Genomic DNA, 13,031 nt, shown 5'->3' with positions numbered 1-13,031 from the left:
GGAGCCGCCCCCCGCCGCGGGGCGGCCGCGCCCCCAGCCCGGGTCTTGGGCTGCTTGGAATTAAACCCGCAGCGCGTCTCACTGCGATCCCGGGGTGCCCGCTCGCCGCAATGTGGGGAGCCCCCTCCCAGCGCGACGCCCACCCCGCGGGGCAATGAGGAGGCAGAGGCAGCTGGGGGAGGCCGAGTTTATTGGTGCGGGTCCAGGCTTGGCTTCACAGCGCCGCCACGCAGTCGGTGCCCGCGTAGCCCGGCAGGCGCAGGGCAAACTTGCGGCGCACGTCGTCGGGCAGAAAGCGGCCGGCCACGAAGTGGTGGCGCCCGGAGAAGCGCCTGGCGCAGCGCTTGGGCACCGCCAGCGACACCAGCACGTCGGGCCGCAGCTCGTCCTCCGCGCCGCCGCCGGTCTCCGCGTCCCAGCCTGAGGGGGAGCGGGGAGGCCGCGAGCGTCGGCAGGCTGGGGCGTCCCCGCCGCGGGGTCCTGCGCCTCCGCCCTCGGACTAGCGGGCATCCCGCTGCCTCCTGGCGGGTGCCGTCCCCACCAGCCCTGTGCCAGCCAGTCGCGGCCCGGCCCGCGCCCTGCCTGCCTCCCCGCCGCTCCCGGCCCCCTCGCGCTGGGCCCCGCACCCCACCTTCCTAGGCTGAGGCGTCGCATTCGGCCCTGGCCCCAGGCCCCGATGTGGAGGGCTTGGGAGGCTTCTCCCGCTCTGACCCCGGCCCCCTCCCTCCAGCTACCGGCGCCTCCCGCAGGCCGGCCCGGGCGGGACGGAGCGCGGTGAGCTCGCGTCTGTGCCGGCCAGGCCGGGCAGCGACGCGTCTGCACGGGGCCGGCGCGTGCCTGAGGGGACGTCCAGGCTCACGAGCGGGATGGACAGCAGCTTCAGCGCGGCCAGCGCGCGGGCACAGGGCCCCCCGGCCTCGGCGGGACCCTCGCCGGGGCCCAGCACGGCGTCCACCACCAGCGCGTAGGCGTCGTTGATGAGCTGCACCTGCGGGCGGGCGGGCGGGCGCGGCGTCGGGGCGCCGGCGGTCCCCGCCTCCCCCCCACCCCGCACGGTCCCAGCCCCCGTCCCCGGCTCGGTCCCTCCAGCTCGGCCCCTGGACGGCACCCGCTGACCTCGGCGGGCAGGTACGACAGGAACGGGATGTCCATCTTCTCGCACTGCGTGGTCAGGTCCCGGTGCAGCGGCCCCCGCGGGCGCGTGGGGTAGAAGATGGTGGGCTCGTACTCCTGTGGCAGCGAGGGCGCGGCGTGGGGGGCCGGGAGCGGGAGCGCGGCGCATGGGGGGGCAGGAGTGGGGTCGCCGGCGCCGGGTGGGGGGGCGGGAGCGGGGGCGCCAGCGGGGGAGGGGGCGCAGCTCAGGGGCGCCGGGAGCGGGGTCCCGACGCGGCGGAAGAGGAGTCTCCCTTTCCCTCCACCCCCACCCCCGTCCTCCCCGCGGGAGGCGTCTGCTCACGAAGACCCGCAGGTGCCGGGCGCACACCAGGCCCACCGCCCCGTTCTGCTCGGGGCCGCACACGACCAGCACGGTCCTCTGCTTCCGGGGCAGGGACGGCAGCGGGAAGGCCTGCGGGACACGCCGCCCTGAGTCCTCGCGCCGGCGGGGTGGGGGAGGGCCCGGCCTCCCTCTGGGCAGCCTCTGCCCCGCCAGCCCGCCCACCGCAGACAGGCCCCGAGTCGGGGACGGGGTCTCCCCTGGCGCCTCGGGGCAGGCGGTCGGGTACCTTGGCCACGGCCACGGCGCTGGCCTGCCCGCACAGCTCCACCAGCTGCTGCCGCCCGAAGCGGTAATCCTCCAGCAGCTCCCGCTCCAGGGCGGCCGCCTCCGCCGCGCTGGGGGCCAGGGCGGGGGACGGACGGACAGCCGGAGGGAAAGACATGGGGACGCCGCTTGAGCCGCCAAGTCAGTGTTGGGAGCCCTGCCCTCAGTAGCCTTCCTTTACTCTGTGCGGGTCCCAGACTTGAACTTAGGACCTGGGCGCTGTCTGTCTGTGGGCTTTGTGCTCAAGGCTCGCTACCACGGGAGCCTCAGCTCCACTTGCGGCCTCCTGGTGGTTCATTGGAGAAAAGAATCTCATGGACTTTTGTGCCCTGGCTGGCTTTGAACCACAGTCCTCAGCTATCAGCCTGCTGAGCAGCTGGGATGACAGGCGTGAGCCACCATGCTTGGTCAATGTCACCAAGTGACAAGCTGCAGTGGCATGGCAGCCCCTGGTGCCTGCACCCTCTGGCAGTGGCAGGCCACATGGCTCCTCAAAAGCCTGAGAGAAGGGCCAGGATGTGAGAGGGCTGGAGAGTAAAGGAAAGGACTTTTCCTACTGAGATGCAGTCTTGCCATGTAGCCCAGGCTGGCCTTGAACCTTTGATCCTTCTGTCTCCTCTCCCTCCAGAGTGCTAGGGCTGCAGGTGTGGCCACCTGTCTAGCCTAAAAGAACTTCCATAACGGATTCAAACTGGGTGTCTGTGGCTGTGGGGTTACTAAGTGGACCATACCACCAGTCTCCTAAGAGAACTCTGCTGGGGAATGTCAGCCCACTCCCGGAGGCTGGAGGAGATAGACTTGAACTGACAAGGTGGGGTTAGGGGAGATGGGTTTTGAACATTACAGATGGATGGATGGCCAGGTTAGGTGAGTGGCCGCTGGATTTGTCTGCACTTCTTGACATAAACCCTGAAGGCTGGAGGTGCTATGCAATCTGTGAAGCCCAGAGACTGGTTTACAAACCACTGACATTTCGGGCTGGACAGCTAGGAGAGCCCCATCTAGCTGCTTGCATGGGTCAGGATTACCTGCTGTTCTAGGCCTTGGAGCCAGGAATCCCTTCCTTTCCCTTCCCTTCCCAGACAGTAAGAAGCTTGCAGTGGCACCAGCCACTGTGTCAGAGCAGCTACACAGAATACAAATACAATTTTTGGTCAGGCCAAGTAACGTTAGACTAAAAGCAACATCCAAAAAAAAAAAAAAGAGGGCCAGGAGCCTGGCCTAGTGGTAGAGTGCTTGCCCAGCATGCATGAAGACCTGGGTTCCATCCCTCAGCACCACATACCTAGAAAAAAGCTGGAAGTGGTGCTGTGGCTCAAGGATAGAGCTCTGGCCTTGAGAAAAGTCCAAGGACAGTGCTCAGGCCCTGAGTTCAAGCCCACAACCGGCAAAAGATAAAAAAAAAAAAGCAAGCAAGCAAGCAAGCAGAAAGGGCTGAGGATACATGTGGTAGACTGCATGCTTTGTGAGTAAGGGCCCTGTGATCAGATGTCGGTCCTGCCAGAAAGTCCTGGCTTCCATCTGGGGAGCTGGGGGCCCCTCCCATGGGGACTGGTACCTACGAGCTTCAGTGGGTGGGCAGGACACAGATACTTCCTGGACCCCACTGTGAAGCACTGCTGGGGTCATGTCTAAAACCTCAGTACCACCCCCTCAAATAAAGAGGCGGGGGCCGGGGCACCGCCGGCAGGGGACCCCTCCACGCCTGGTTCTGGGTCGAGAGCCATGCCGGGGAGGGCAGGGCAGGCTCTCCCCTCAGCTCTAGCCCCCGGGCAGGAATGGACACTGCTCAGACAGACACGCGCGCGCGTGTGTGTGTGTGCGTGCACGCCCTCCTGGCTCTTCTCCATCCCAGCACCTCGCCCACAGTATGGCCTAGATGCATGCACACGTGCCTCAGTTTCCTCAGTGCAGTGGACATCAAGGCTGCCCCTAACCTTCACCTTGGCCTCGTGTGCCTTCCCGACCCCACGTCCCCACATTCTCCCTGGGCTCCGCAGGTGCTCGGAGCCGTTCCCAGCTGTCCCATTGGGCCCCGGTCTGGAAGGGAGGCAGGAGGTGACCACCAACAGGACTAGAGCCGCCATACCCGGGTACCGGCGGGGAGGAGCCGCCTTGGAGGCGCTCCCCACTGCGTCCCGCGGGCCTCGGGTCCGCTGCTCAAGCTGCTCCTCCCCTAGGCCTCCGTCCCGCGCCCCCGGCCCCCGGCTGACCTGAGGAAGCGCGGCTCCTCGGGCATCTCGGGCTCGGGCCTGGCCGCACCGCTCATGTCTCCAGCAGCAGCCAGCTGAGCGCAGTGCGGCGCCCGCCGCCTTTTAAACCGAGCCCATCCCGGGTGGGCGGAGCCTCCCTCCCACCCACCAATCAGGAAGCGTCGCGAAGGCGCAGCGCACGGCCATTGGCTGCGGCGGGCGCTAACCCTCTCGGGCCCCTCCCCAGTCCCGACACGGCGGCAGCCCAGGTCTCCAGCCTTTATTGTGCGCGGGCGGCGGGGCGGGGCGGGGCGGGGCGGGGCCGGGCCCGGTCTAGGTGTAGAACATGAAGCCGAAGGAGGCCCTGGAGCGCTCCCGGGAGGGGCGCAGGTTGTACAGCTCGCAGTTCAGCGGCGGCACCCAGCGCGTGGTGTTGAAGGTGGACTCGCCCACCTGCGGGAGGGAGGGCGGTGGGTCATCCAGCCCGCGCCCGCCCAGGCCCCACAGCCGCCCGGCCCGCCCTCCCTCCCGCCCGCACCCACCTTCCAGCCCGGCACATCCTTCATGATGATGGCCTCCTCCTCCAGGTTCTCCCGGAGCATCTGCAGCACCCTGGGGGCGGGACCGGCGGTCAGGGACATCCCGCCCCGCCCGCCCCCCCCGCCCCCTCCCATGGAGCCTCTGCCCTCCCCCACACCCGTACCTGCGGTCCTGCTCCGCGAGGAGCAGGGGCATTAGCCCCAGGCGGGCCTCCAGCTCCTCCACGTACAGGCGCCTGCCAGGTGGGGCGGCGGGACGATGGGGTCAGGCACGGGTGGGGGGACGCGGGGGACGGGATGGGCTCGGACAGGGCGGGGCTCCCACGCCCAGGACGCTCAGGCCCATCTGGCCTCCAGTGGGTGGTGGGGCGGGCAGCTGGCACAGGCTCTGTCCCCAAGACTGTTGGCTTCACACTTCTCAATTAAAAACTTTTATTGTCCTAAAAATAGCCCTGGCGGCTGGGGGGGACTGATCATGGGGTTCTGGGCCTCACAAAACCCGGGTCCCTTTGTCTCAAAATAGCCAGGGGGCGGGAGGCAGGAGGGCCGGAGCCCCCCTTCCGGAAGGTCCGTGCTGTCAGAGGGGGAGGGAGGGGAGGGCAGTGGGCAGTGCCTGGCTTGGGTGTGCGTTTATTCTAAGCCATCAAAACCAACGAAAGAGTGGACTGCCCACCCCCTGGCCAGCTGCCAGGAGGCCAGAGCTGGCGTGCTGGTGCTGCTGGCCCAGGGCTCCCACTGGGCACGGTGGGGCCTCCCTACCTGCGCTCGCGGTTCCACCTCGTGATGCCCCAGTAGCCGACCAGCAGGGTCCCCACGCCCACAGCCAACATGCTGTAGCCTGCGGAGAGGGGGCCTTCAGCACCCGACCACACCAGGCCGCCGGGGCAGGGCTCCTCTCCCCAGCCCTGCAGGGCTGCACGGGTCCTTGGCAGTCCTCCAGGAAGGAGGCTGTACAGGGGGCAGCAAGCTTGGCTCCCGGGTTATCCAGGAGGGCCAGGCGCCATGAATATTTACCAAGGACCTTTGGGCCGGCTCTAATCCCAAATGGTAGGCAGGGCCCAGCTCACAGGCACCCACCAAGCCTTGGGCCTCCATCTCTCCAGATGGACTGGTGGCTGCTGCATGAAGGATCAGGCTGGGAAAGGTGCATCCTCACCTGTGGGCATAGCCGGAGGGGTTGCCTGGTGCCTTCGAGAGGTCTGGAGGTGGAACAGTGGCCCCCTCCTTACCAGCGTGGCTGGCTCTGCTGGAGGCCCAAACTTGGGCAGGCCCAGGGACCTCACACCTGGGCCTCCAGAGCCACCCTCTGGGGAGAGGGACACAGGGCTCCTTCTCTCCTGAGACAGCAGCTCACTGTGCTGTCCAGGCTGGGTTAGAACTCGGGGTCCTCCAGCTCTAGCGTTTGAGGTAGGCAGGCTAGAGGCACACCTCACCTCACCTGGCATCATGCTTCCGTGAATAAATACAAGTCGTTCATGCATGGGGCAGGCAGTTGTGACCAGAGCAACCACAACCATTTTGACAATGATAGAGCTGCAGGCACAGCCATTCACGAAGCGTGTGCAGCTGTGTGTACAGGACAAGGCACCTGCCTGCCAGTGGGGCAGAAGGGAGTCCAGAAATAAACACACATTCATGGCCCATTGCTTCCGAACAAAAGTGCCAGGACAATGCAATGAAAAGAACCGACTATACAACAGACCAGACAGCTGGCTGGCCACAAGCCAAGCAGCCTTCCATGTCCTTAGCCAACAGTGAACACCAACTCAGAGTGGATGACAGGCCTGGGACCTGAGAGTGGAGCTGAACCTAGCGCTCAGGACACGGGAGGGCCAGCTCCTTACCTAAGACTCTCAAGCAGAAACAAAAACAAACCAGTTTGGAAACCAGAAACTGTTGTGCTACTTATATAGGTATGCTCCGTCCAATGAGGATGGATCAGAACATAGATAGCTGAATGGCCTTCGGAGAGGGAGGTGTACACCTGCAATCCCTGCATGTGCGAGTTCCCAACCAGCTGGGCTACCTGGTGAGACCCTGCCTCAAAACCCAGTGGCTGAGGCTGGCCATGGTGGCTCACGCCCGTCATCCTAGCTACTCAGGAGGCCGAGATCGGAGGATTGCAGTTCAAAGCCAGCCCGGACACTAAAGTCTGTGAGACTCTTATCTCCAAGTGACCAGCAGAAAACCGGAAGTGGGGCTGTGGCTCAAGGGATAAGGTGGTAGCCTTGAGCTAAAGAGCTCAGAGACAGTGCTCAGGCCCAGAGTTCAAGCCCCACGACCATGACCACCACCACCACCACCACTACCAAAAACAATGGTTGAGGGTGCAGCTTGGGGGTAAAGCAGGTGCCTAGCATGCATAAAGCCCTCTCCATCCCATTTCTAGCAACTCAAATAAATTAAAAAAGCATATAAGCCAGGCATGGTACACAGCCTTATAATCCTAGCTACTCCACAGGCTGAGATGGTAAGAATTATAGTTTGAGGCCAACCCCATCATCTTAACCAATGAAAAGCTAGCATGGCAACACACACTTGTCATCCTAGCCATACGTTTGAGATCCTCTTGAAAATACTAAAGCAAGCCGGGTATACTGGCAGCTCACACCTGTAGTCCTCCATACTAAAAGCCAGCTAAAGCAGGAAAGTCTGTGAGACTCTGATCTCCAATTCATCACCAGAAAATTGCAAGAGGAGCTGTGCTCAATGCGGTAGAGAACTAGCCTGGAGCAAAAAGAGCTCAGGGACAGAGCCCAGGCTCTGATTTCAACCCCCTCAACTGACACAACAAAACAAAATCCACTAAGACAAAAAAGTTGGGGGCATTGCTCAAGAACTTGAATGCCTGCCTGACAAGTGCAAAGCCTTGAGTCCAGACCCCAAAATTGCAAAAAAATAAAAATAAATAAAAATCAGTGTTTCTTCCACAGTACTGGTAGGCAAGGGCCTCCTGTGAGGGCCAAGGGGAAGAAAATCTACTCCACATCACTAGACAACACGGAGGGGCAAGTGGAAAACAGGTTTGTTTGTGCACACTGGACTGGGTGTAATCAAAACCAGGGAAATCATTACAGCAACAACAGAGAGGCCTCGCTGTCCGCACAGGCCAGGAGCATGAGAACTAGTGCAGGGATCAGGAAAAAAAGAGAAAGAAAAGGTTCGGTAGCGCCTCCTCCTCAAAACGTTAGTGTGGCGGAGCGCTGGTGGCTCATGTGTCCTCCCAGCTACTCAGGAGGCTAAGGCCGGCGGAGGAGGCAGGAGGCCCGCCGGGGCGGGCGAGGGGGGGGAGGGTGTCTCGGACTCTCACTTCCGATGCGACAGCAGGAGCTGGGAGCGGAGCTGTGGTTCAGGCGGCATGGGGTATTCTGAGAAGTGTGCGGGGGGCTGCAGGGCCGGGGCAAGTCGGCTTTAAGCCCCAGTACAGGCACGGAACAGACGCAGGAGTTGGCGTGCGTGGGCTCGATCGCGAGCCCCCACGAGTGACCCAGGCGGAGGGGGGGGACACGGGACCAGGGAGGCCGGAGCTGGAGGGGAAGGGTGGGGGGCCGGGGAGGAGGGGGGAGGCCGGGGTCCAGGAGGGGAGGGCAGGGAGGCCGGGGGGGGGGGGAGGCCGGGGCCCGGGAGGGGAGGGCAGGGAGGCCGGGGGGGGGGGGGATTAGGGATGTCGGGGTCCGGGGAGGAGGGGGGAGGCCGGGGTCCGGGGAGGAGCGGGGAGGCCGGGGTCCGGGGAGGAGGGGGGCGGCCGGGGCCCGGGAGGGGAGGGCAGGGGAGGGAGGTCGGGGTCCGGGGAGGAGGGGGGAGGCCGGGGTCCGGGAGGGAAGGGAGGTCGGGGTCCGGGGAGGAGGGGGGAGGCCGGGGCCGGGGGGCGGGTTAGGGAGGCCGGGGTCCGGGGAGGAGGGGGGAGGCCGGGGTCCGGGGAGGAGGGGTGAGGCCGGGGTCCGGGGAGGAGGGGTGAGGCCGGGGCCCGGGAGGGGAGGGCAGGGGAGGGAGGCCGGGGCCCGGGAGGGGAGGGCAGGGGAGGGAGGCCGGGGCCCGGGAGGGGAGGGCGGGGGAGGGAGGCCGGGGGCCGGGAGGGGAGGGCAGGGGAGGGAGGCCGGGGGCCGGGACCCAGCCCCGGAGCAGCGGTGCGCGCCTGTAATCCCGGGCCGGGCGGACCGGCCTCGCGGGACCCGGACGACCGCTTCTTCCTCAGCAGCCGTGGACACCGGTGTGGCCGAGGTCGCCGCGGGGGCCCGGACTCGGCCGCCCGTTACACCCCCGGTACCCTGAGGCACGCTCGCGTTCCCCCGGCCCCGCGGGACCACACTGACCCGACAGTCCCCGGCGAGGGAGGTTCCGCTTGTAATCGATGGGGCCGTAGCCCCCCGGCGGGGGCATGTCCTGCTTCACCTTCGCCGCCGCCATCTTTTGGGCGCCGCGCTTCCGGTCCCGGGCGGAAGTGACGTCACCGGCGGCCGCCATGACGAGCGTGGCGGAAGCCCTGGGAAGGCCCGCGGCGCCGCGGCCGGGCGGAGACGCGCTGGGCCGGGCGGGGCCCCAGGTCAGGAACCTCCGACGGGGCGGGCCGCGCAGAGCCGTCCCACGTCCCCCCAGCCCGGCCACACCCCGAGTTCCCAGCGGGGTCCCCCCCCACCCGCCTTCCCGCTTCCCCACCCGGCTGTGTGTGCGGGGGGGCTCTGCGGCAGCCCGCGGCGCCCGGCGGGCCCGGGGCAGGGCACTCACCGGGAAGGCGCGCCCGGGCCCCGGCCCGGCCTCGGGCAGCGCCTCTGCGCCCCGCCCCTCGCTCGCGGCGCCCCTCGCCAGCCCGCGCGCAGCGCTTGGGTCACAAAGCGCGCCGGGCTTGGGGGGCGCGCGGGGCGGGGTCCCGGGGCCCCCGGGCCGGGGCCGGGCGAGTGACGCCCGCAGTCACTTCACAAGGCAGAAATTGTTACCCGGGCGATAAAAGGCATCGCGGCGGGGGGCGCTCGGGAGTGGGCACATGGGGGTGCGGGGGCGCGGGTGCCAACCGCCATGGGTTAGGCCCGAGATCGGAGTCCGGCCGCCCCCCGACAGCAGCCGCCTCCTACTCTCCGAGCGCCCTGGGCGCCACCATGTCGGGCGACAAACTCCTGAGCGAACTCGGCTATAAGCTGGGTCGCACGATAGGCGAGGGCAGCTACTCCAAGGTCAAGGTGGCCACGTCCAAGAAGTACAAGGGCACGGTGGCCATCAAGGTGGTGGACCGGCGGCGAGCGCCGCCCGACTTCGTCAACAAGTTCCTGCCACGAGAGCTGTCCATCCTGCGGGGCGTGCGGCACCCGCACATCGTGCACGTCTTCGAGTTCATCGAGGTGTGCAACGGCAAGCTGTACATCGTGATGGAGGCGGCCGCCACCGACCTGCTGCAGGCCGTGCAGCGCAACGGGCGCATCCCCGGCTCGCAGGCGCGCGACCTGTTCGCGCAGATCGCGGGCGCCGTGCGGTACCTGCACGACCACCACCTGGTGCACCGCGACCTCAAGTGCGAGAACGTGCTGCTGAGCCCCGACGAGCGCCGCGTCAAGCTCACCGACTTCGGCTTCGGGCGCCAGGCGCACGGCTACCCGGACCTGAGCACCACCTACTGCGGCTCGGCGGCCTACGCGTCCCCCGAGGTGCTGCTGGGCATCCCCTACGACCCCAAGAAGTACGACGTGTGGAGCCTGGGCGTGGTGCTCTACGTCATGGTCACCGGGTGCATGCCCTTCGACGACTCGGACATCGCCGGGCTGCCCCGGCGCCAGAAGCGCGGCGTGCTGTACCCCGAGGGCCTCGAGCTGTCGGAGCGCTGCAAGGCCCTGATCGCAGAGCTGCTGCAGTTCAGCCCGTCCGCCAGGCCCTCGGCCGGCCAGGTCGCGCGCAACGGCTGGCTGCGCGCGGGGGACTCCGGCTAAGGGCCGGGGCTCCCGCGGCTGCCGCGGTTCCCGCCCCGCGCCCGGCACAGAGTCAGCGCGGCGCACGCGCGAGAGGCCGGCGCGCTTCCCCGGGGCCCGCGAAGCCGCCGCCGCCGTCTTCGCTGCCGCCGCGCCGCTGCCGCCGCCGCCGCCGCCACCGCCGCGCGCCATTGCGCACGCGCGCCCCTTCCCCCTTCTCCCCCCCCCTCCCCCGCGGGGGCCCGCCCGGCCCCCGGGTGGAAGCGACCTCACGTGTTCTCCCAGAGCCCGAGAGCCAGAGGGCGCATGCGCATCCTCGAATCCCCGCGCGAAGGCCCCGGGAGGGGCGGGAGGAGAGGACACGGACGCACTGCGCCTGCGCGGAACGAGCGCCGCCACCGGCTGCGTGGGAACCGGAGCGGAGTCACCGCCCGCCAGCGGGCGCGCGCGGAAGGCGCCGCTCCCCGGCCAGCCGCGGGCGCCAGGTTCCCCGCCGGAACCTGCAATAAACTCGCTCTTCCTCGCACCTGGCTGCAGCGGTGGCCGCTTTCACGGAGCCGGGGGAAGGGGGTCGCTCGCCCCGGGGGAGGACGGGGCACGCGGGCGGCCGGGCTTCGGGCCTCCTCCGGGAAGCGGGAGGATTGGAGCCCGAGATCCCGGGCCCGGCCGGGGGAGGCGGGCCGATCCCCCGCCCTGGCCGCCGGAGCCGAGCCCCGAGGCCCGGCCAGCGTCCCCTGGCCGGACCCCGGGGCCGAGGCGTGGTGGGCCCGCGCGGGGGCCGGGGTTGGGGGGCCGGCGCCTGCCCCTCGGCCCCTGCGAGCGCCTGCCGTGTGCCGGACCGGACCCGGGAACCGGCCGCCCAGGAGAATAAAAACCTGGCCCGGACGCCCGTATGAGTTGTGCTGTTGCCCGGCGGGACGGGGGCAGCGGTGCGCCGCCCCCCACCCCGGGGTCCTGGCATGGGGCCCGCCCTCCTCCTCTACCCCACCCCAGCTGCCCTCGCCCCCCGCCCCCCAGCCCTGCCCTCAACAGCACCTCCTCCCGGCCCTTCCTGCCCGGCCTGGCCTCAGTCCTGCGTGGCTCCGGTGGCGGGTGTGAGCCGCCTGCGCCCCGCTCCCCCTTCTTTTCTGCTGGCAGGACTTCACCGTGCGGCCCGGGCTGACCCTAGACTCGGGATCCAGTGCCTCGGCCTCCGGAGGTGCCGTCACCCCGTGCAGGCCTCCTCATGTCTACCACGCTGGTCTCGGAGGCTTCCGCCTAGCGCCTGGCTGTGCACCGGCCCCGTTGTGTTAGGGCTCAGGGGGCCTCACGTGTGACCCCGAGCCCCAGCCCCCAGCCCGCATTCTAGGTGCGAGGAGCCACCAGGTGACCAAGTCTTGTGATCTTGTTCCAGTCTGAGGATGGCAGTTTGAAGCCAATCCGTGGAACTAGCTCCAGTCAACCAGCAGAAAATCGGAAGTGGAGCTGTGGCTTAAGTGTGAGAATTGCCAGCCTTGAGTGGAAGAGAGTAAATGTGAGTTCAAGGCACAGCACACAGAGGCCTCCGCGGGGATGGCTCTGTGCTCCTCCAATCCCCACACTCAAGGGCTGAGTTGGGAAAGTTGGAGGCCATTCAGGGTTACACAGTGAGACCCAGTCTTGGGGCCTTAATTCCTGGTGTGGACGCTGTCCCCAAGCCTATTCATGCTCAAGGCCAGCACTCTTACTACTCCAGCCCCAGTGCTGCGTCCAGCTCCTTCTGAGTACATTACTGATACAGCTTCAGACTTCTCTGCCAAAGCTGGTGTCAAGCCGTGATGCTTAGACCTAGACCGTTTCAAAACCAATTCAAGAGACTGGGAATGTGGCTTAGTGGTATAGAGTGCTTGCACAAAGCCCTGGGTTCCATTCCTCAGCACCACATAGGCCACAGAAAAAGCTGAAGTGGTGCTGTGGCTCAAGTGGTAGTACGCTAGCAAAAAAGCAGCTCAGGGACAGACAGTGCCCAGGCTGAGTTCAAGCCCCAGGACTGGCAAAACATACAAAAAAGCCCACATGCAATCCTCAAAAGCTTAGATGTAGAGGCTTGGTGTGGCACTGGCTTTCAAAGCACGAAGACCTAGATTTCATCCCTAGCACTAAAAACAAATACAATGTGTAAGCACCAGGGAAAATTATCACCAAAATTGGCTTATTCTGGAGCCAGCTTAGGGTTCTGTGTTTATAATGTATTTGTATCATCATCTGTAGGTGTTCCGATCCTGAGGCTTGAACTCTGGACCTGGGAGCTGTCCCTGAGCTTTTTTTTTTTTTTTGGTGGGTCATGGGCTTGATCTTCAGCTCAAGTCTACCACCCTACCGTTGAGCTAAGCCCCACTTCCCGTTTTCTAAGGGTTAACTGGACCTTGCTCCTCAGATGTCAGCCTACTAGGATTACAACAAGCTGGAGCTACCATGCCCGGCCCCTGGGCTTCTTTGATCAAGGCTACTAGTAGCTCAACCACTTGGGCCACACTTGCACTTCTGGCTTCTTGGTGGAATGACTGTTCTGCCCTGACTGGCTTTTAATCTCAATCTTCAAATGAGTAAACCCCACTGAGCACAGCCCAAGTCGCCAGCCTGGTGAGGTAAACTAGCCACAAAGCCCCAGGGTCTGGTACAGATA

The 13,031-nt window shown here is 66.0% G+C and overlaps 3 protein-coding genes across 6 annotated transcripts in view; 1 reads left to right on the top strand and 2 right to left on the bottom strand.

Annotated features, from left to right (window-relative positions):
* Nucleotides 1-9,016, bottom strand: part of Ndufa13 (NADH:ubiquinone oxidoreductase subunit A13) — a 200,475-nt gene extending 191,459 nt beyond the window's left edge. Inside the window, exons 1-5 of one of the 3 annotated variants that reach the window (XM_090335389.1) lie at nt 8,807-9,015; nt 5,253-5,331; nt 4,658-4,729; nt 4,497-4,566; nt 4,285-4,407 (exon numbers count right to left, since the gene is read on the bottom strand). In XM_090335389.1, the coding sequence (XP_090191515.1) occupies nt 4,288-4,407; nt 4,497-4,566; nt 4,658-4,729; nt 5,253-5,331; nt 8,807-8,957 (492 nt within the window). In that variant the 5' untranslated portion in view covers nt 8,958-9,015 and the 3' untranslated portion in view covers nt 4,285-4,287. Of the gene's footprint in view, nt 1-4,246; nt 4,408-4,496; nt 4,567-4,657; nt 4,730-5,252; nt 5,332-8,806 lie in introns of those variants that run through there. The other 2 variants (XM_090335400.1, XM_090335380.1) reach the window with 2 other exon arrangements.
* Nucleotides 192-4,031, bottom strand: Yjefn3 (YjeF N-terminal domain containing 3). 2 transcript variants are annotated; one of them, XM_090335336.1, is made up of 6 exons: nt 3,976-4,031; nt 1,725-1,833; nt 1,457-1,567; nt 1,117-1,230; nt 838-988; nt 192-420 (listed from the first exon to the last, which is right to left on the bottom strand). In XM_090335336.1, the coding sequence occupies exons 1-6, from the start codon at nt 4,029-4,031 to the stop codon at nt 215-217; spliced, it is 747 nt and encodes a 248-aa protein (XP_090191462.1). In that variant the 3' UTR covers nt 192-214. The 2 variants fall into 2 exon arrangements, with proteins under 2 accessions (XP_090191462.1, XP_090191453.1); XM_090335327.1 differs by having other exon boundaries at nt 415-988; nt 1,117-1,567.
* A 341-nt stretch (nt 9,017-9,357) lies between the features above and the next one.
* Nucleotides 9,358-10,534, top strand: Tssk6 (testis specific serine kinase 6). Its single transcript, XM_090335347.1, has one exon. It carries the CDS (start codon nt 9,587-9,589, stop codon nt 10,406-10,408), a length of 822 nt encoding a protein of 273 aa, XP_090191473.1. The 5' UTR covers nt 9,358-9,586; the 3' UTR covers nt 10,409-10,534.
* Nucleotides 10,535-13,031: the final 2,497 nt, after the last annotated feature.

Source organism: Megascapheus bottae, chromosome 1 (assembly GCF_031878675.1).
Source record: "Megascapheus bottae isolate mThoBot1 chromosome 1, mThoBot2.hap1, whole genome shotgun sequence".
NCBI classification, from domain to species: Eukaryota; Metazoa; Chordata; class Mammalia; order Rodentia; family Geomyidae; genus Megascapheus; species Megascapheus bottae.
The sequence above is the reverse complement of the archived record's forward strand: the minus strand, read 5'-3'. Positions and strand labels throughout refer to the sequence as shown.